The 24020-nt window shown below is 36.4% G+C and overlaps 1 protein-coding gene across 5 annotated transcripts in view; it reads right to left on the bottom strand.

The window, feature by feature from the left end:
* Window positions 1-24020, bottom strand: part of LOC145263666 (thyroid peroxidase-like) — a 412282-nt gene that overhangs the window by 111518 nt on the left and 276744 nt on the right. For 4 of the 5 annotated variants that reach the window (XM_080120540.1, XM_080120538.1, XM_080120539.1 and 1 more), the window contains exons 6-7: window positions 14192-14380; window positions 6841-6877 (exon numbers count right to left, since the gene is read on the bottom strand). In XM_080120540.1, coding sequence (XP_079976666.1) covers window positions 6841-6877; window positions 14192-14380 — 226 coding nt within the window. The remainder of the gene's footprint in view (window positions 1-6840; window positions 6878-14191; window positions 14381-24020) is intronic. The other variant, XM_080120542.1, reaches the window with a different exon arrangement.

Here is a 24020-nt window from a genome sequence, read left to right as displayed (position 1 = left end):
TTTTTTGAAATTCTAACTGACGTTCGATTAACTGTTTTTTAACTTCCCTTTGCTATTCCTCGGTTCGTATTTGACATTCCGCTCACTTTTTTTTTTCAATTTCTTTTGCTGTTCCTCGAATTATGAGTTACGCTTTGCGGCATCGATATACAGCTTGGTCAAATGGTCCAACACTACTTTCAATTCGTCCATTTTGCTTTGTCAGCATTAGCAATTTCAAAACGTTTGCTGAATTTTACAAAACCGTTTTATTCTTTCTTATTTGTTCTTCCAGACAATGTTATATAGGAGTTTCATTAAAAGAGAGTCTCATTATAAGTGATGCTAAGAAAGAGTCTTATTAGAGTGTTTGTCGTTGAGAGAGAGTCTTATTACAAGTGATGTTGTATCTTAGAGAGAGAGAGAGAGAGAGAGAGAGAGAGAGAGAGAGAGAGAGAGAGAGAGAGAGAGAGAGAGAGAGAGGGGGGATGTTATTAGAGAGATTGTTCGTTTTATGACAATGTCATTGTTTCTGTTATGAAGAGATTGTTCGTTTTATGACGATATTCATATATATTTAAAATGTTCTTTCTTAGGTGCTGATAGAAGAAGAAGAAAGCTCTTAGAGTGAGGAGACATTGTGTAGACAGTCTTCAGACAGTCTTTAGACAGTCTTAGTGTAGATATGAGATGTAGAGTTCACATTGTAGATATGAGATGTGTATGTCATGACATTTTATAACACAGACATATAGACATATAATAACAATTCACTTTACCTTTTGCTGGAATCACAACACAAAGACGACGTTTACAAAAATACCTGATGGTTTTATTTCTTCTCACGACCAGCCGTGATTTTCATCATCAAGAATTCAAAGCTTCACATATTAAGTTTCAAAGTGACCGTCTCGCTTCTAGACGTTCGAATCCTCAGACTCTCTCTGAGTTTCTCCCAGTTTCTCCTTTCTTAACTCTAAAGTTTTTCTAATTATCTCTAGAACTTTCTATTTTCCATGACGTCATACACATGTTAAAACATGTGCCTTCTTTCACGTGTTCTGGACATGCGTGTCCAAAACTTTTCCTTTTTTTACAAAAGGAATTTTAACCTATACTCAGTAACCTATATTTCCAATATGTTAAAAACATTAAATTATCTTGTAGCTGCATTCTTTCAATTAAATTTTCATAACAAAATTGACAGTGCACATTCTTTTCTTGAAATATTTTATCTCTATTCTAAACAATCGTTTGCTTTACATTCCATTTTCTAATTCTCACACGTAATCTATTTCTAAACCTAAATTACGAGGTTCGAATTTCGCCTATGCTGTTTCATTTTTATTTTAACTAAATCTCTCTATTTTTATACTTACATGAAAAGGGGACAGCCCTTATCATGTAACAACAATAAAACGAACAGAAAAAAAACAAAGATATATAAAAAGTTCATTGGCTAAAGAAAAAAAAATCAAGTGTATATTTTTCTCAAGAGAAAAAAAAATAATGCCCGATTTTAGCAGTGAAAACCACAAGTGACGAATTCTTTTTTCCAAAAGTATAAAAATTAAACCTTTCTAAGTCGCGACGAACCTTTTTCTTTTTGCAAAAGTACAGCGCTATCTTTGAAAGTCGTGACAAACTTTTTTCTTTTCAACTCTTTTTTCCGTAATAATCTGCATTTTTTTTAGTTACCGTGAACCTTTCAGTTGCAAGTGTTATGTTAGACACTTCCTTAGGCTTGATAACATTTGAGTCCGACGTCGTTAGTATTTTTAGAATACTATTTCAACACGAGTATTTTTTTTTTCAATGTCGTTACTGGTTTCGATTTTAGTATGCTCCTTGAATCCAATGTCGTCAGTGTTGAGTTTTTTAGAACACTGTTTTTAAACGTGAGTACATTCTCCGAATCCAATGTCGCCAATAAGCCACAAAGGAAACCGAACAACGGAATAGAGTTTAAACAATGTATTACTGAAACAACAACAACGTAAAAAGGTTACAACTGAAAAGAGTAGTAAACGCCACCAAGCAGGCGAGGGTCGCTCTGGTGTTTAATCCGCACCTGGGATCAAAAGGTCTATGGTTTATATAATGGATAGAACAGTCCATTTGGAGGGTGATTCCCCCACGACAACATGATAAACCTGGTGCGTTAAATTCCCCAATGATAGATAAATTAAAATGACGGTAATGGCATTACTGATGATAGATAAATTAAAATGACGGTAATGGCATTACTGATGATAGATAAATTAAAATGACGGTTTTGATTATCGATTATCAGTAATTATCGGGTGTAGTCTGAGACAAAACTTAAATAAGATCACTCCCAGACTTATACAATAAAATTCTGTAAATTTAAAAAACAAATCCCTTCAGCCGTTTCGGAGTCTATAAGGAACTAACTCATACACAGAGTAACGAGTAATGAAGAACTTAATAGTATAAAATTTAAAACCTTAAAAAATAAGTAAAAACATTGAACATACAGGATAAGATAGAGGGGTACACACCATTGTTCCCACGTTTTACCTTAAAAGATCATAAACCAGGATTCAATAACAATCCCAATATTAGACTTATTTCTCCATGTATTTCAGATTTAGGAAATATTAGTAAAAGAATATTAGACGAAATCCTACCTAACTTAAAGTTCAAAATTCACCATGACCTATGGAAATCACCCGAAGATGTAATTGGATGGTTCTGTAAACTACCCCAAGGCAAAAATAGAAAATTCTTTATGTTTTAAATAAATTCCTTTTACCCCCCCCCATTTCACTCAATCTCTTTGACGAAGCATTAGAACTAGCTAGAAAACAAAAAACGATAACAAAATTAGAATTGGACATTATAAGAATTTTAATAAAATATGACAACAAGCTATAGACAAGAAAAAACAGGAACTTGACTTTGACGTCACATGTAACAGCAAATCAAAAAGATGCCAACTTTACATACTAATATTAAAATAAAAATTATTAAGCAGACGACAAAATGTAATTCACGGATGTCTGCACAGAAATCGATACTTAATTCCACGCATTATACCAGGCTAAAAACAACAACATAAACGGAAATGTAGAGGGAGTAACATAAAAAAACCCATAGATCAATCGATCATGTAAAAAACATGTTAACATAAATAGAACAACATAAATAGAACAACATAAATAGAACAACATAATGCAACGTAATGAGTATAATAAAAAAATAAACTGTTATTAAAAATTCAAAATAAATAAAATGAAAAAGAAAGAAACAATTAAATGCGAGAATGAACAAAAACCAAAAAGTATAATATTAAAAAATATAATATTAAAAAGTAAAAAATAGATAACGAAAAAGATGTAAGGGAAGTAACTCTAGTAATAAAAATATATTCCATGAGAGTGACCTCCCCCCCCCCGAAACAAAGGGCTTAACTAATCAATAATAATTCGAAACCAAACAAAATGAATATTAGGATAAATACACATAGATGTAGTAATAAAAGTTATAAAAACACAGAAAAGAATAAAAAATGGAAATTAAGACTAAAACAAAAAATAAAAAATACGAAAATAAGGTTTAGAACAAGAATCTTGGTTTGCACGGTACCCAAGATGGCCGACCCGTAAGAACGTAGAGATGCAATTTCTTTTCTTCAAACGAACGCCCCAGGTTTATCATGTACAAAATTAACTTTTTGTTGGTAACATTGGATGGAAATCACATCTGACGAGTTAATGAGAAAGAAAATTTTCATACATAAAATTGTCATCCCATTAACGAAACGGCTGTAATGAAGAAATCCAGGATTAAGTTATATGAAATAAAAAATTTAAGTCTAAGTTTCAACAAAAATTTGTACTATATATATATATATATATATATATATATATATATATATATATATATATATATATATAGCCATGACAGAAAAGAATAGATACTAAGATAAATATTTTATATTTACAGATGAGAATAAATTAATCTCAGTTTGTTTACACTTCCCCGCAACTCATCCTTTCCACAAAATCTCTTTATATATGTCTATTTATCTGTCTGTAAGTTTCTCTCTTGTCTGTCTGAGGAACAGTCTTTTCCAAACTAAACCATCAATTTATAATCTGTAGACTTGAAACGCAATATACAGCTATTCGGAAATTTTATTTATTTTTTAGTTGGTTAAAATAACTACTAAATGGTAAAACTAGATAAAATTAGACCTTGGCAGGCATAAGTCGACTTAAAGTACTTCTCTACGCATGCGCAGATATACATTTATACGTTAATTCCGTTTAACTTTTAGAGTTTTTATATTCATCTGTCTATGTATGAAACAGTGTCTACTAAATCATCTGTGGAAAAAATTTGATTTGTTTTTAGTCGGTAAAAATAGCTGCGAAGGGATCAAAATTGAAAAATATTAGCATTTGACGTATGTCGACTTAAATTGCTCCTCTAAGTCTTCGCAAGTATACATTTATACATTTAACTACGTTAATTTTTGGAGTTTAGATTTGCATATGCACATAGCTCAAATAGTTACGAATAACGCTAGAGAGCTATATGTTTTGGTTTCGATTCTAGCTGATGGCACTCAAGTCAAATTAAAAAAAAAGACGTTTGAAATCACTAATATAGATAACTAGCAAGGTAACTCGACGTTGCCCGGGATTTAATGATGATCAACGAATGCTTCACACTCGTGTATTTTTATTGTAATCAAAATCGATGAAAAAGCCCATTTTTCAATCAAATCGATTGATTGCCTACTCTAATTGGGGACCTATCGCGATCCACTTGAGGAAGCTTCACATGCCTTTCGCATTGACTAATTTCATAATATATTATAGTCTACATTGCACTGTAGAGAACCTACCGTTGCTTTTATTAAATTATTCTTATATATAATGGTTTGCATTAAAGTTTAAGATTAAAATAAAAAGTCAAATATCATGCTTCAATTGTGCTCTAAACATAAACATTCATTTCGAATGCGCCCCTGTTATATGAAAGAAACTACTGGTGATTTTATATACTTGTCATTATTGTTTGTGCGGTGATAATGGTTTTAATTTAAGTTTAAAATAAAAAAGGCAAGTATCACTGTGAAATTGTGTTTAAAAAGGAAATATTTATTTCGAACGCACTTCTGTCATATCAAAGAACTTACTGTTGATTTTTATATGCCGGACCTTTCGGCTTGTGTGGTAATAAGATTTCTCAAATGCACTTGTGATGTTAGGTTGTGTAAGATATTAACTTTGGTCAAAATCTGCCGGTTTCTTCTTTCATCTGATTATTTCGTTCATCGATACTTATTGAAGACATTCCGACACAAAATATTTCTGAGAACACTGCTAGGCCCATAAAGTATCTTCGTGTGAATTTACAAAAAAATCGACGCAGCCGTTTTCGAGTCCATAGGGAACGAACTTACAGACGCACAGATACAGATACACAGGCGCACAAAGTTTCTTTTCTATAATAGTAAAGAGAATCAATGGAATATTGGCTCTATGATGATAAATACGAAATCTGCATGAATTAAAATATATTTTAGCATAGTTCACGACCGGCCAACGTCAGACTGTCTGCTAGTATTCAACCTAAAATTGTTCTACAATTGCCGCGATAACTTAGAAATTATAAAGCATATAACGAAAGCAGTAGAGAAAACAAATAACAAAATTCGTAGAAAGTGAACAAAAAAGTGACCACCAAAACAAATAATACAAACAGTACAAATAATAGAAATAACACAGATAAAAAATAACAGCAGGAAGAACACAAATATAACATTAGAAATAGTAACTACACAAAACCTAATAACAATCACCCAAATAGAAATAAGAAAATTAATAATGAAGAAAAAAGTTTAACTCGTGCACTTTTTTCACGGCGGCAAAATAAATGCCTTAACATTGTTTACTAAGCAACATTATTTGCCAGAGAAAACCCGAATAACAAGAAATACTAAGTTTGCATTATCTTACTAGATTTTAACATCAGATATTAGGACCATAAAAGCACATACAATAACAAAAAAGCACTGAAATAAAAACAGCATTACTACTAACAATCGAGTGGAAAATAGTACGGTAAATCAGTACGACTCGCGTAGATTATGTCTGAATAAGAAATTCGAAATTGTAAACTTTAAAGAGTCTCAAACCTTATTGAACAATAGAAATGAAACAGCCTTATACACGGAATAAATTTTATTTTAGGATAATAATACAAGAAGAAAATAAAATAATTGAATTTAAAAAAATCAGCTAATCCAACACCTAAAATAAAAATAAAAAAGTGCCCCAAACACGCAAGTGTTAAAATATCTATTAATTCGACATTCACAAAAAGAATGAGTCACGTCTATAAAAACAGAATAAAATAAGAAGTAAAAGCCAGTCTAACCTTCGGTTAAGAGAAACCCTATTAATGGCTAATATAAAAATAATATAATAATCTTGTTGGTTACCTAAGCTAAACAAAATACCACGAATACATAAAAACACCCAATAATACGAATTCCATTAATTTCAGCCTGAAGATTTCTTAAGGTAATTTCCGTATAGTTTATTTATTACATATACTTTCATAACTTACTAGCTCTACTCACAAATTGAGCACTGTTGGACTCAGGATAAAACTACTTTCTTATCTTCAGTTTTAATAATAAACAGTTCACTGGATTTTTTAAGGCATATTTGATAATATAAATATTACGTTCTTATTAAGTAATTTCATTTTTTTCCGAATTTAATAAAAAAAATATGTGTGTGCATGCGCGCGTGTGTGTGTGTGACAATGATTCAACGTGTTTTAATAATAAATATGGAAAGATATTCTTGAAAAACTTACTCTGAATTATTGTTGCAACATAAGGAATCAGGACCAACTAATAGTAAAAAGAAAAGAAATTAATTTTTATTGAATGAAAGAAAAGAAGACAAAAAAAATCAAAACAAAAATAAAAAAATCTATACTCCTATGAATTTTTTTTTATTAAAAAAAATACAACTTTGTCATATATGGTTCGTGGAATTGCATTCATTGGCAAAAGAAATAGCTAATTTGCATATTCTTTTAAACATTCATTTCAATTAATTCCCTATTAGCTTTTTCGATTATCTTAGGGGATGATCATCTTTAATTAACTATTACGTGTACTGATATTCATGCAGATATTCTACATGTTTTATACTTGCGAAATATTTGCCTACCAAACTCCTCTGTCAGTTTTTGGTCTACAGACACAAAACTTAATATATAGGGTATTCGAACCTATGCAAAACTTTATATTTGGGTTTTAGCAGGGGGAAATTGGTGCAAAAGTGTGAAAATTAAAAAAAAAACAAAGAAAGGAATTTGCCAGGTGATATGTCCTAAGGTGGCCTATTAATTCGGACAAAATCAAAGATAAATTATTCCGTAGAAGGAATAAATAAATATAGACTGTGGTTTGAATACTGAAAGAGAAGTTTATTTACGTATTTACATAGAGACAAATATAGCGTGTTAAAGTCCAGGGAGGAAATCTTTGTTTTTTTTCTATAAGGGTCCGATGAAAACTGGTGACTCGGTTCCTTATGTATAATGTCCCGGGTTGGTTACCTATCGCTACATAATCCCTCAAGCCAATTTCTCCTTGGAGAATTTTGCTTAATACCGTTTCTTTTTAGGTCTGGGGCTAAGTCGGTAAACTTTTCTTTTCACCCTTGTACTTTTTCTCTTCAACACCGTTTGAGGGGTGGAGCTGGTGGTGAACCTGGTACTCTCTGACCTGGAGTAGAAGATACTACTCTCGGAGTAGGTTGTGCTATAGGTAGAGGAATATTAAAAGAGTCATACAATACCTCTAAGGGCAGTTCATTATCTTCTGCCTGTTTGTAGTCATCAGTGTATCGAGGTCTTAGCTGATTCACATGCCTGTGACAGTCAAATTTACTACTTCTTACCGAATATAGCATGTGCCCAATTCTTTTCAGAATCATCCCTGCTCCAAAAAGCTTTTCCCAGTCTTATAGTTCAAGAAAAATATTTTGTCACCAGGTTTGTAAAACCTTGTCGAGTGATTTTCTCTCGTTGCTGTTGTCTTGGTTGCATTTGGTAAAATCCTGTTAAATACGGATCTGATTTTCCGTGCGAACATTAGTTCAGCTGGTGAGAAACCGGCATTCGTGTTTGGGTTAGGAGTGATCCTGAATACAGACGAAAAAATTTCAAGACACTTTTCATCAGTGTCCATGCTTTAAAGCTCTTTTGAACGTGTCAACAAATCTCTCTGCGAGACCGTTTGACCTTGGATGGTATATTACAGTTGTTAAATGTTCAATGGATAGGGACTTGCAGAATTCTTCAAACTCTTTACTGGTAAATTGGGTGCTGTTGTCACGTTTTAGCTACTCCAAAACGACTGAAGAGATATCTTAATGCATCTATAGTACAAGTCGATTTCGGATGTTTACACTTAAGCACTTCTTGCCATTTTGTAAAGCTGTCGACAACCACCAAGAAGTAATGTTCATTCAACGTACCTGCATAGTCAATGTGTAACCGCATCCGTGGTGCATCCGTCTTCGGTCACGATTGTATTTGTACAGGTGGTGCTTTGCTGCTAGCTGACACCCTCGACACTCTCTTGCCATTTTTTCGATGTCCCAGTCCATATTAGGCCAATATGCATATCCGCGCATCAAGGCCTACAGTTAACATTTTCGTTAACTCTGTTATTTGTTCCGAACATATTTTTTAAATGCACAAATACAAAGTCAACGTATACAATATTTTGTTAAAAAAAAAGATGTTCCCTTTCAGATCTCCTCACGAAAAAAAAAAATTGTACAAGGGTCCGGTGAAAACCGGTGACTCGGTTTCTTATGTAGAATGTTCCGGGTTGGTTACCTATCTCCACATAACACCAGGTGAAAGGCGAACGACGGCATTACAAATATTCGTGCGTAACATAATAGTTATTAGTTCATGTTTTAATTTTTAGCCTTGCAGCAAATACGTCTTCATAGCTCAGGTATTAACGCCAAAGAAAAAAGAAAATCGTGAGCTAAACGTTTTGGTTTCGATTCTCGGTGGTGGCGCATGAGTCATTTTTTAAAAACTTTTTAAATCATTACTATAGATTGGGTCCAATATAAAATAATAATAAATACGAAATCTGCATTAATAAAAATAAATACGAAATCTGCATTAATCAAATATCATATTTAAGCGTATTTTAAACCGGGCAGTTCCGGGCGGCCTGCTAGTAATGAAATAAAAATAACAAACAAGAAAAAAAGAGAAAGAAAATAATTTGAAGTCATTTTATAAAAAAGAAAAGAAAAACACGTGCAAAAAAATCAAATCAAATTTGTCGGACATGAAATACAAACAATAACATATAAATTAGATATTTTAATCATATAGTATAAAAGAACACATCGAAATATGTAAAAGAACACATCGAAATATGTAAAAGCACACGAAAAATTATTTAAAAAAAGAAAAAGACTAAAGATAAGCGAATATTTTATGATTTAACAACCGACGTAAAAGCGAATAAGCTGAATCTAAGTGAAAATGTTTGAGAAATGTACTTGAGCACTTGTGTATTATTGTCACGGAATAACTTTTTGGTTTCATTTTAAAGAGTGCAGAAGAAGGGGAGACAGAATTTTAAGAATAATTTTGATTTAATTCAATATATGTTCAGATAATTAATGCTTTATTTTATGTTATTATATTGTTGACAGCTTCGATTCTCCTGGTTTTGAAATTGCATTATATCCCCATGTTCCGTGCTCTTCAAAATGAATCCACAAATGTTGTTTAATGTTAGCAAATTGCATCACTAGTGCTGAATTTTTTATCATTAAATTCAAAATGTCTGAACGTGAATTACAGACTACGGTACACTAAATTGGTTAAAAACTTTTTGTCACATTTTTCTCCCGCAAATACACCACAACTAAGTAAGAAAACACAGCAGTTTTTGACTAATTTTCCCACGGTATTTCGTTTAAAATAACCCTAACCCGATATAATCAAATGCAAACGCGTTAAAATTAATCATAAAGTTAAATATGCTGGTATTATCACAAAGTAAAGTCCAAAGAAAGAATTCCCAACCATTATGTTCTCCGTCTCGCGATTCTTGTTATCAAAATCCAGCTCACATCTAACAGAACTTACTTCTGCTAACGATTCTAAAGAAACGTAATAGAAATCAATCTCGCGAACAACCTCGTGTTTGGTTAGCCTGCAAAATTGTTTGCTTAGCCTGCAATATTGTTTGCTTAGCCTGTAAAATTGTTTGCTTAGTCTGTAAAATTGTTTGCTTAGCCTGTAAAAATTGTTTGCTTAGTCTGTAAAATTGTTTGCTTAGCCTGTAAAATTGTTTGCTTAGCCTGTAAAAATTGTTTGCTTAGCCTGTAAAATTGTTTGCTTAGCCTGTAAAATTGTTTGCTTAACATGTAAAATTGTTTGCTTAGCCTGTAAAATTGTTTGCTTAACATGTAAAATTGTTTGCTTAACCTGTAAAATTGTTTGCTTAGGTTGTAAAATTGTTTGCTTAGGTTGTAAAATCGTTTTCTTAGCTTGTAAAATTGTTTGCTTAGCCTGTAAAATTGTTTGCTTAGCCTGTAAAATTGTTTGCTTAGCCTGTAAAATTGTTTGCTTAACATGTAAAATTGTTTGCTTAGGTTGTAAAATTGTTTGCTTAGGTTGTAAAATTGTTTGCTTAGCCTGTAAAATTGTTTGCTTAACATGTAAAATTGTTTGCTTAGGTTGTAAAATTGTTTGCTTAGGTTGTAAAATTGTTTGCTTAGCCTGTAAAATTGTTTGCTTAGTCTGTAAAATTGTTTGCTTAGTCTGTAAAATTGTTTGCTTAGTCTGTAAAATTGTTTGCTTAGCCTGTAAAATTGTTTGCTTAGTCTGTAAAATTGTTTGCTTAGTCTGTAAAATTGTTTGCTTAGTCTGTAAAATTGTTTGCTTAGCCTGTAAAATTATTTGCTTAGTCTGTAAAATCATTTGCTTAGCCTGTAGAATTGTTTGCTTAGTCTGTAAAATTGTTTGCTTAGTCTGTAAAATTGTTTGCTTAGTCTGTAAAATTGTTTGCTTAGTCTGTAAAATTGTTTGCTTAGTCTGTAAAATTGTTTGCTTAGTCTGTAAAATTGTTTGCTTAGCCTGTAGAATTGTTTGCTTAGTCTGTAAAATTGTTTGCTTAGGTTGTAGAATTGTTTGCTTGGCCTGTAAAATTGTTTGCTTAGTCTGTAAAATTGTTTGCTTAACCTGTAAAATTGTTTGCTTAGCCTGTAAAATTGTTTGCTTAACCTGTAAAATTGTTTGCTTAGCCTGTAAAATTGTTTGCTTAGGTTGTAGAATTGTTTGCTTGGCCTGTAAAATTGTTTGCTTAACCTGTAAAATTGTTTGCTTAGCCTGTAAAATTGTTTGCTTAGCCTGTAACATTGTTGTCTTAACCTGTAAAATTGTTTGCTTAGGTTGTAAAATTGTTTGCTTAGGTTGTAAAATTGTTTGCTTAGGTTGTAAAATTGTTTGCTTAGTCTGTAAAATTGTTTGCTTAGTCTGTAAAATTGTTTGCTTAGCCTGTAAAATTGTTTGCTTAGCCTGTAAAATTGTTTGCTTAGCCTGTAAAATTGTTTGCTTAGCCTGTAAAATTGTTTGCTTAGTCTGTAAAATTGTTTGCTTAGGTTGTAGAATTGTTTGCTTGGCCTGTAAAATTGTTTGCTTAGTCTGTAAAATTGTTTGCTTAGCCTGTAAAATTGTTTGCTTAGCCTGTAAAATTGTTTGCTTAGCCTGTAAAATTGTTTGCTTAGCCTGTAAAATTGTTTGCTTAGTCTGTAAAATTGTTTGCTTAGCCTGTAGAATTGTTTGCTTAGTCTGTAAAATTGTTTGCTTAGGTTGTAGAATTGTTTGCTTGGCCTGTAAAATTGTTTGCTTAGTCTGTAAAATTGTTTGCTTAGCCTGTAAAATTGTTTGCTTAGCCTGTAAAATTGTTTGCTTAGCCTGTAAAATTGTTTGCTTAGCCTGTAAAATTGTTTGCTTAGCCTGTAAAATTGTTTGCTTAGCCTGTAAAATTGTTTGCTTAGTCTGTAAAATTGTTTGCTTAGCCTGTAAAATTGTTTGCTTAGCCTGTAAAATTGTTGTCTTAACCTGTAAAATTGTTTGCTTAGGTTGTAAAATTGTTTGCTTAGGTTGTAAAATTGTTTGCTTAGGTTGTAAAATTGTTTGCTTAGTCTGTAAAATTGTTTGCTTAGTCTGTAAAATTGTTTGCTTAGCCTGTAAAATTGTTTGCTTAGGTTGTAGAATTGTGTGCTTGGCCTGTAAAATTGTTTGCTTAGGTTGTAAAATTGTTTGCTTAGTCTGTAAAATTATTTGCTTAGTCTGTAAAATTGTTTGCTTAGCCTGTAAAATTGTTTGCTTAGTCTGTAAAATTGTTTGCTTAGTCTGTAAAATTGCTTGCTTAGTCTGTAAAATTGTTTGCTTAGTCTGTAAAATTGTTTGCTTAGCCTGTAAAATTGTTTGCTTAGTCTGTAAAATTGTTTGCTTAGGTTGTAGAATTGTTTGCTTGGCCTGTAAAATTGTTTGCTTAGTCTGTAAAATTGTTTGCTTAACCTGTAAAATTGTTTGCTTAGCTTGTAAAATTGTTTGCTTAACCTGTAAAATTGTTTGCTTAGCCTGTAAAATTGTTTGCTTAGGTTGTAGAATTGTTTGCTTGTCCTGTAAAATTGTTTGCTTAGCCTGTAAAATTGTTTGCTTAGCCAGTAAAATTGTTTGCTTAGCCTGTAAAATTGTTTGCTTAGCCTGTAAAATTGTTTGCTTAGCCTGTAAAATTGCTGAGCCTGTAAAAATTGGTTGCTTAGCCTGTAAAATTGTTTGCTTTGCCTGCAAAATTGTTTGCTTAGCCTTTAAAATTATTTGCTTAGCCTATAAAATTGTTTGGTTGGCCTGTAAAATCATTTGCTTAGCCTGTAAAATTGTTTTCTTAGTCTGTAAAATTGTTTGCTTAGCCAGCAAAATTCTTTGCTTAGCCTGCAAAATTGATGTTGATGGAATTTAGAACTGACTTAGCATTCGAATGGGGAATGATCTTTTTGTGCTCTACGTACCATTTTTATTCATAGAAAAGAAAAATGTTGCCAGTGTACAATTATTTCAATACAAGGTGCTTGACTGAGCTTCAATCTTTGATTTTAAGAACCCATCTTACAATCATCACTGCAAAGAACTTTTCCTACTTCCTAACATTAAACAGAATTTCCATGAACAGAGTTTCTTTCCAAGAACATATGTGAAACAAATTATAACAGAACTGCTTCCTTGCAGACTACAACATGGTCATTTTCAAATCCAATATAAAAATAAATTTCATGGGTAATCAAATTTTCTTCAACCCATTCAATATCTTAAATCCTTCCATAAATAAATTCAATAAATTCGCAGAAGATACTGACAAGTCGGCTGCAAACAACGTGGACTCCCTCTAGCAGGCTTGTAAATTTTCAACATCTACCAATACCCTATATCTCGATAAAACCATCATTCATAACGCATGCACAACATATTGTTGCCACATCTGGACTAGACCCCCCCCTCCTGGATAGAATGCATAAAAGACCTCCAACCAGATAGCTCCAGCAGGTTCTATCAAATTTAAACCCCTGTCCCATCGCCACAATGTCTGATCCTTGTGTTTGTTTTACAATTACCTTCACAGAATATGCTCTGATGAACTTATTGTAAATACGAGAACAAGCCCGACTAGTAGCAAACCCTTCCCCCCCCCTTTCACTGAAGATGTCCTCGAATGTTGGAAAACATTTTACTCTAATAGTTTCTTTCATTGAACCGTTTACCTTTGGGATTCCCTCCCTGTTTCTTGGTTCCCTAACTGTACCAACATGTCGAATTTTATATGTAATACGAACAAACATCTTGCTACACAACTCTCCACTTAGGATACCCCTATATATATAGCCCTTAATTCGCAGTAACCCCTAACATCTAAGTGTGGCAATTTGCCTTGTTTGGGGTGAATTGAAAAACGAAAAAATAAACTAACAATCTATTCATTTACTCTTATCCTTGAGTGGCTTTTGGCCTTGATCGCTGGTAACTCATTAATAAATTAAAATGGTAAGTCAAAAATAAGGAGAGATGATAGAAAGGTAAAAAAGCTGAAAATTGTGTTACTTACTTTCGTCGAATAATGGCCCAGACGTTTTAGCGATGTCATGAGACACAAACTGTCCGAAATAAACTTTAAATTCATTAATATTACGTGTCAGTGATGAGTTTGTATTGCTGGAAAATATAAAATGTCGGATGAACGTCGGATTAATGAGGGGCTTGCCATTGGTGGCCGTGCTCCGAGGTGCCGCGATGCCTGGCAAGTTGAAAAAAAAAAGAGACATAAAAAAGATGAAAGGATAAAAGAAAAGCTCAAAATATCAAAAAGGCATGAAACCACACAAGCATCTAAAAAAATGCTTCAGAATTTTTTGCGATGAGCTGGCAGTGGGGCCTAAGTAATTAATTTTTTACCAATAACAATTGATTTTATTACATACGAAGTATAACTGCGACGATAACAAAAATAACTCTAATTGCTACACGCTTTCTTTCTTTCGTTTGAACTTGATTTCTTTCTCACTTTAAAAGCAAGTAATTTTCACAGAAACGTATGAACCCAAAGTGTTTTTGTTGAAAGTCTGATAACTCTTGTATCTCTATTACCTCCCTTTCTCTTTACATATCCCATAACCCCTTTTTGTTGTTTCCCTTAATAAAGAGTTCTTCTCATCAGTCAACACGTGTATTTTCCTCCTTTGAATTCCTGTTCATTTTTATCTCTATTCCACTAAAATGCACCACTCAACAGGTTATGGGTCCTTTTTATTTCGTCCGTTCTCGCATAATCTCGTGTGTGCATGAAGATGGAACCTATAAAATATAAAATGTTCATTTCTGGGTGCTGGGAGATGATTCCCGATCAGCCAAGAGAGAAGAGACAGGACTGTAGCGATAATCTTTCTTGAACATTCCGTTTGTGTATTTGAGGTGACCCCCCCCCATTTTACGTCAAGCTATTTCGGTGATGGCCAACGCAGGCTTAAGCAATATGATTAAGTCTTTTAATGGCGATGGTGATGTGGTGGCGTGGCTTAAAAAAGTGGACCTTGTAGCAAGGATTCAGAAGCTGGATGATGTGGCCGCAGTAATACCACTGTTTCTGGAAGGGGACGCACTGGCCCTCTATTTGGAGCTCAGCGAGCAGGAACAGAGTGATGCAGACGCCATCAAGGGTCGACTGATCGAAGCTTTCGCAGAGGGGCCTTTCGAGGCCTTTAATAAGTTGAAAGAGAAGAGGTGGACTGGTGAATCTGTACATGTCTATGCGAATGAGATAAGGAGATTGGTTGAGTTGTCGGGCATCAGAGGACATGCCACGAGTCACGTAGTCAAGATGACTTTTGTTACCGGGTTCCCGGAAGAAATATCGAAAAGGTTGCAGCAGGTACCGGGGGTGGAGACGCTGGATGTGAGTGAGCTGCTTAGAACTGCAAAAATTTTGGTGAGCACCCAGCCCACGGAGCCTGGAGGAATGACAGCAACGGTACAGCAGGATGTGGGCAGGAATCTGCCAAACCCGGGGATCGCATGCTTCGAATGCAGGGGACCACACATGAGAAGAGACTGCAGGAAGTTCTTGCAACGGACAGTGTGTTACAAATGCAATCGAAGAGGCCATTTAGCGGTAAAATGCACAAGTTCGGGAAACTGGCGAGGGGAGGCCGACGCGCCAGCGGCCGCCCCGATTCGAGAATAGAGGCGCACCCGCAGCAGATGCCCAAACAGAAGATTGCGGTGGAAGGACGGGAAGTTATGGCCCTGATTGACACTGGCTGCACCACTACCATGGTGCACACTACCCTGGTCGGAAGATGGAAAGGGAAGGGTGAAGTAGTGGCATTCGATGGGTCGCGAGTGAAGTGTCGAGGGAGGAAGACCATCACTATTGATATTGCTGAACGTCGGATGAGGGTCCATGCAATTGTCACTGATCGCCTGGTGCCTGGTGTCCAAGCCATCATTGGAATGGATGTTATATGCCGCCTTGGAGGTGTTACCATCACATGTGACAACGTGAGGTTCGGACTAGCTGAGTGTGCGGTGACAGAGAACGCCCCCAGAGGGATCAACAAGGCCGGGGAGGAAAGAAAATTGTCGATCAAAGATCAGGACTTCCAAGCCGAATTCGACGAAGAGCGGTGGATGGTGGAGTGGGCATGGAAACATCAAACGCCATCGCTGACAAACAGGGTGGCATGCTACACAAATTCGCTTAGAGGAGGGGCGAGAAAGGAGTTTGAGCAGGAAGTCGACCGATGGATTGAGGAGGGGGTACTGATGCCTTGGACGGATGATGTGGAGTCGGGCATTTTGCCGTTGATGGCCGTTCTGCAAACAACTAAAGGGAAAGTAAGACCGGTCCTGGATTTCCGAGAGCTGAACGGCCATGTTAAGTGCCATACGGGAGGCAACACCGTAGATGTGTGCAGTGAGACCATTAGGGAATGGAGGCAGATGAATGGCGCATCTACGTTGGTAGATCTAAAATCTGCCTATTTGCAACTCTATGTTGCCAAGAAGCTCTGGAAATATCAGTTAGTCAAGTACAAAGGCAAAACCTACTGCCTTACACGAGTAGGGTTCGGGTTAAATTCGGCACCCAAGATTATGTCAACTATCCTCAGGAAGATTCTGGAGACAATGGGAAAGGGAGATGGGGTAGTGAGCTCATACATAGACGACATTCTGGTGAATGAAACTGTGGTAACTGCCAAGGAGGTGGTGGCTCATTTGAAGAGGTTCGGGTTGGTCGCCAAAGAGCCAGAAAAATTAGACGAAGGGGCTGCTTTGGGCCTAAAACTGAAACGAGGTGCGTCAGGCGGCCTAGAGTTTTGCAGGGGAAACGAAATCCCACAACTGAAGAAGGAGCTCAACAGACGTGAACTTTTTTCCATATGCGGAAAGTTGATCGGACATTACCCCATTGCTAGCTGGCTTAGACCAGCATGCAGCTACATAAAGAGACACGCCGAAGGACGAGGATGGAATGATAAGGTGGGAGAAAGAACGGTCGCCATGATGGAAGAGCTCCTGAAAGAAGCAGAATGGCAAGACCTAGTCCGGGGAACCTGGAACATACCACAAACATTGGATGGAGTCGTGTGGTGCGATGCGAGCAGCATTGCAACAGGGGTCGTTTTGGAAATTGGAGGAGTAGTTGCAGAAGATGCAGCCTGGTTGAGGAAAAAGAATGACGTCAGCCACATCAATGTGGCGGAATTAGACGCGACAATAAAAGGAGTCAACCTGGCCTTGAAATGGGGACTACGTGACATCTGCATCAAAACAGACTCTGCCACGGTGTTTGCTTGGCTAAAGTCTCTCATTTCAAGCGAAAAAAGGATAAAAACGAGAGGGGCTGCGGAGATGTTAGTGAAGCGCAGGCTTGGGGTGCTGGCTGAGCTGATGCAAGAGTTTTGTTTGAAGCTTCGCGTAGACATGGTGGCTTCTGAAAAGAACCGAGCAGATGCTCTCACGAGAGTGAAGAAGAGTTGGCTGTTGCCAAAGAAAGATGTTGTTGCTGCATCGGATCTAGATGATGTTGGCGTGCGAGAACTGCACAATTTGCACCATATGGGGGTAGAGAGGACTTGGTACTTAGTGAAAAAAGTCGACCCGAGGATCACCAAAGAGCAGGTGAGGCAAGTGGTCAGGACATGTGACAGATGTCAGTCGATTGATCCTGCTCCAAGCACGCATGAAGCTGGCCAATTGGAGGTGAGTGGGACCTGGAAGAGACTGGCATGCGATGTCACCCATTACAGGGGTGGACTTTACCTGACCATGATTGACTGTGGCCCCGGGCGATTTGCCCTATGGAAGAAGCTACGTGGAGGAACAGGCAATGAAATAGCGGCAATCCTTGATGAGGTGTTTTTGGAGCGAGGCCCCGTGGAAGAGTTGTTAACCGACAACGGGACTGTGTTCAAGTCAGTAGCAGTGACAGAAGTACTGAAGAAATGGAAGATCCAACAATTTTTCAGAGCTGCCTACAGACCTAGTGGCAACGGGATCGTAGAGAGAAACCACCGCACCATAAAGGCAGTTGCGGAAAGAGGAGGCACCTCACCTGAGCAAGCTGTCTTCTGGTATAACATGCCGCCTAAACTGGGACAAGTACCAGAGACGGTCCCGCAACTGTCAATGTTTGCATATTCCTGGAGACATCCCAGGGTGGAGCCGGCAAGCCGAGAAGTAGAGGCCACAGGGACAATTAAACTCGGGGACGAGGTATGGGTAAAGCCACCGGGGGCGCGCTGCACCACACAATGGAGTAGGGGTCGCATGACTGGGAGGAACACTAGTAACAACATTGTGGTGGGAGGAGTCCCGAGGCACATTCTCGACGTCAGACCAGTTGAGGGCGAAGCAGTGGAGGGGAGTGTGCAGCCACAGGAGGAGGACGAGACACCTCAGAGGCCAAGTAGGGAGAGGCGACCGCCACAGTGGATGAGAGACTATGAAATGTGATCTTGAGATCAGGGAGGCATGTGGTTAGAAGGAAGAAAGAGAAGTCTTACCGTGGGTGCTCAGCGAGTGAGTTCAGGCGAAGAAAAGGAAGAACAAACATGGCGGCCAGCCTTTTTATTTCGTCCGTTCTTGCATAATCTCGTGTGTGCGTGAAGATGGAACCTATAAAACGGTGTTCATTTCTGGGTGCTGGGAGATGATTCCCGATCAGCCAAGAGAGAAGAGACAGGACTGTAGCGATAATCTTTCTTGAACATTCCGTTTGTGTATTTAAGGTGAACCCCACCCCCATTTTACGTCACATTACGCAGAAAAAGGGAAGCCTAGAGTCATTTCTTTATACACCCAACTAACGTCTCTCAAAAAGAATAGCGATGAAAGTGTCACGGACTACGTTATAAGAACAGAAACCGTTCTAACAGCCCTCAGAAATGCCGGACAGACAGTGGACGATGCTTTAATCATCGCGATGATATTAAAGAGGTTCGACCCGTTTTCTATATATGTGACTCACAGCAACAAAGAACTAACGTTCTCGGTATTTAAAACACAGCTTTGAAGAGACTCTGAAGCACAAAAACGAGTCTAGCAGCGACGACGTGATAAAACTAACTTCCTCCTTTTCGAGAACTGCTGTAAGTAACAACAACCACGACGAACGAGACACTACATGCTACATGTGCGGCGGAAAACGGCATATATCTACAGACTATGCCAACAACAAACGAAAAATGTGGTGCGACTACTGCAAAGCTACCACTCATAAAAGAGAGTCTTGCCGCTACAAACGTAGGAACACTATGAAAAAGGCAGCGGAAACTGAAGAAAAATATACGTTCACATTCAAAATGGAGGACTACCACGTGCGGAAGACGGCGTCACCCACGGGTTTGCTTGTTGACGCTGGCGCCACTTCTCACATCATTAGAGATGAGAAGAAATTTAAAAATTTCGACCAAACATTCCAGCCAGAAAACCACTACATGGAGTTAGCAGACGGAACAAAAACCAGTGGCGTTGCATTAAAAAGAGGAGACGCAGAAATACACTTAGTAGACGAAAATGGAAACTGCGTCACAGTTACTTTAAAAATGGCGTATTGATACCTTCCTACCCACAAGACATTTTCTCCGTAAAAACTGCTACTAAAAACGGAGCAACAGTCATTTTTAAAGAAAATAAAAATGAACTCGTACATAAAAACGGCAGAAGGTTCAAAATATATGTACATAAAAGACTGTACTATTTAACGACTACACAGAATGAAAGCACCGAAGACAGCTGCAATCAATGCTATGACGTCGACACGTGGCATAAAATACTCGGCCACTGTAACTATGACGACGTAACGAAACTAGCCGCTGTAGTTCGTGGGATGAAAATAAAACCAAAAACTGCAAACAATAGAAATTGCAATATTTGCATTCAAGGAAAATTCCCTCAAAGCAGAAACAAACACCCGGACGAACGAGCAACCAGCATACTACATCTAGTTCACTCAGACTTAGCCGGCCCTATAAACCCGGCAGACTTAAACGGAAATCGATACGTTGTCTCGTTCACCGATTATATCTCCTATGCTGTATTTGTGTATTTTATTAAAAATAAAAGCGACACCACACTCGCCGCTGAAAAATTCATTGCGGATATCTCACCCTATGGTGAAATAAAAATACTGAGGACAGATAACGGCTCAGAATTTAAGTCGAACGATTTCCAGAAATTAGTCCGCAAAAACAAAATTAAACATGAGACCTGAGCACTGTACTCACCTCACCAGAATGGAACAGCCAAAAGAAATTGGCGGACACTGTTCGAAATGGCGAGATGCATGATCATAGAGAGTGAATTACCCAAAACCCTGTGGACCTATGCTGTCATGACATCCGCAGTTATACAAAACAGGTGTTTCAACAACCGCCTGAAACAACTCCATATTACGAAATAACCGGGAGGAAACCTTACCTCTCAAAAATGCACATCTTCGGTTCGGTGTGCTACACCTACTCCAACACAAGAGGGATATTTATCGGATACGACAGAAACAGCCCAGCATACCTAATCTACCACCCTGAAAGTGGGAAAGTGTATAAACACAGACAAGTAAAATTCATCAACAACTCTGACGTACAACAAAACCAAACTTCTCCACCAAGCAATAATGACGAGGACTTCCTCCAAAGAGATTTGACAAAAAATCTAAAACCGAAAGAAGACCGAGAAAAGTCTAGTGTTGATGAACCACTCAATATCATAGAAGAAACCAGTTATACACGGAGATACCCAGAACGGGAACACAAGATGCCCAGCTACTGAGAGGACTATGTAACGACAGTTCAAGACGAGAGTGGTCACACACTTGTCAATCTCGACGACTGCTACAAAGTCGCACATGGTGTACCACACACCTATAAAGCAGCTACGACCTCCCCAGTGGCACACCATTGGATCAAAGCAATGCAGGAGGAAATCAATTCCCTGAAAGAAAACGACGTGTAAAAGCTGACACTTCTACCCAAAGGCAAAACAACAATCAACGGTAGATGAGTATATAAAATTAAGGAAAACCCTGACGGATCCCCGAAATACAAAGCAAGATTTGTTGCAAAGGGTTACAACCAAACCAAGGGGGTAGATTATACAGAGACTTTCTCCCCAACAGCTGACATCACATCAATCCGCATACTAATGCAAGTAGCTATCCAATACGATCTCATCGTACACCAAATGGACGTCAAAACGGCGTACCTCCATGCCCCAATTGACCACGAGATTTACATGGAGCAACCAGAAGGATTTGAAGTGAAATGGAAAACGGGCGAGAACCAGTCTGTATGTTAAACAAATCCCTATATGGACTGAAACAATCGGACAGAAATTGGAATCAAACCCTGCACGACCACCTCACCAAAATGGTTTCATTCAGAATAGAGTGGATCATTGCGTCTACATGCGACACAACAATAAGGAACGAATCACCATCATCTCATGGGTCGACGATTTAATTATCGCAACCAATAATAATGATTCGCTCAACACTACCAAGCAGATGTTGATGTCCGCATTTCAGATGAAGGACCTTGGAAAACTCCGGCATTTCCTAGGAATAACTTCGACATAACTCAAAGTCGTATACTGATGAGCCAGGAACGGTACATCACAAACATACTTGAAAGGTTCGATATGACCAATTGCAAACCCAGTACAACTCCATGTGAACTAAAGTGTAGTCTAACCGAAAATGACTCTGACCTCATCGACCCAAGAAAGTACCGTGAAGTCGTCGGCAGCCTAATCTATCTGATCATCTGTACCAGACCAGATATATCGTCGGCAAGTTGTCCCAACATCAAAACCGCATGAGCAGCACTGGACGGCAGCCAAACATATACTGAGGTACATAAAAGGTACTATGCAACACCAACTATGCTATACAAAATCAAACGATCAACTCCAGTTATTCGCACACAGCGATGCCGATTGGGCATCAAACCAATACGACAGATAGAGTATATCTGGATACTGTTTCAGCTTAACAAAAGACGGTCCATCCATTTCCTGGAAGTCGAACCGACAACCCACGGTAGCGTTATCTACATGCGAAGCCGAATATGTGGCAGTAGCAAAAACAACCCAAGAAGGTATGTACCTCACACAATTACTAAAAGAAATGGACTGGTATAAGGAATACACACCCATTAAAATACTCGAGGACAGTCAAAGCGCTGTAGCACTTTCTAGAGACCCAGTGCATCGACAAAGATGCAAACACATAGACATAAAATATCATTTCATCAGGGACGCTTTGAACAACGGAAACATAAAAATTATCTATTGCCCCACAACAGACATGCTTTCAGACATCATGACCACACCCCCAACCCGAGCAAAACTAGAAAAATTCAAACTACTTTTATTCGGACTTTAAATTCGTCTTTTTGCCGATATGATGCTCTTATATATAGGCATATTCTTTTTTTATAAACACATAAAAAAATAATAATACGCTCACACTCTAAGAGCAAGGGGAGGTGTTGAAAGCCCGATAACTCTTGTATCTCTATTACCTCCCTTTCCTTGTACATATCCCATAATCCCTTTTTGTTCTTTCATTTCCTTAATAAAGAGTTCTTCTCATCAGTCAACACGTGTATTTTCCTCCTTTGAATTCCTATTCATTTTTATCTCTATTCCACTAAAATGCACCACTCAACAGTTTTCAACCAATGAAAATTGTTTCAAACCTCAAATCAAAACAACTAATCAAGTTAGAGAAACTTAGAACAAAATAAGTAATGAACAATAAAGTAATTAATTTCCTCTGAATCTGTAAATACAATATTCGTATGTCCGTACATTAATTCCTAATTTTGTCAGAAAATTAATAAGGACAAAGGATTTTTTGTGTTTATTGAAAGTGAAAGAAATGCTTTTCTTCATTTTTTATTATCATAATCACTGCCACACCTTGATTAACAATCCTATTTCAGCTTTCCTTTGTGTACGTTGGTGAACAACTTCTTCTCCATCATTTTTTCTAAGATCACTTCCTATTACCTATGTTTTGCTGATAAACTAATTTTCTATTTTTTTCTCTCTTCATGGGAGGGGGACGTCGGTAGCATCGCACCAGCAGTTGGTTTTCTGAACATCTCATGGTCAGTTAGGGTTTGTGTGCCTCGCAGAGAAGATGAACCGCGACACTTTTACTGTATTGTGTTTAGTTAAACTTGTGTTTTGTTTGGTACGGTTAATAATTCTCACTTGCAAGTTTCAATAAAAAGAATATCGTTGTAATTTCAAAACATATATTTATTTAGTAAGGAGGCTGTGGCTGACGGAACTACATCGTCTTCAGTTATACAGTCTGTACAAATATCTGAATTTAATATAAATTTGGAAAAGCTGTTCTTAAACAAAGTTACATCGTTAAAATATGGAGTGTATATAGTTATATTAAAATAAATAAGTATAATAAATAAATATAATAAATAAATATTATAAATAAATAAATATAATAAATAAATATTATAAATAAATAAATATAATAAACACATAAACATTAAAAATAAATAAATATAATAAATAAATAAATATTATAAATAAATTAATATAATAAATAAATAAATATTATAAATAAATAAATATTATAAATAAATAAATATAATAAATAAATAAATATTATAAATAAATAAATATAATTAATAAATGAATACATTAAATAAATAACTATAATAAATAAATAAATATAATAATAAATAAATATAATAAATAAATATAATAAATACATAAATATAATATATGAATAAATATAATAATAATAAATAAATATTATAAATAAACAAATATCATAAATAAAAAATAAATATGATAAATACATAAATATAATAAATAAATAAATATTATAAATGAATAAATATAAT

The sequence above is a fragment of the Euprymna scolopes genome, chromosome 39 (assembly GCF_053919585.1).
Source record: "Euprymna scolopes isolate OS-2025 chromosome 39, ASM5391958v1, whole genome shotgun sequence".
NCBI classification, from domain to species: domain Eukaryota; kingdom Metazoa; phylum Mollusca; class Cephalopoda; order Sepiida; family Sepiolidae; genus Euprymna; species Euprymna scolopes.
This window is presented reverse-complemented; position numbering and strand designations above follow the sequence as displayed.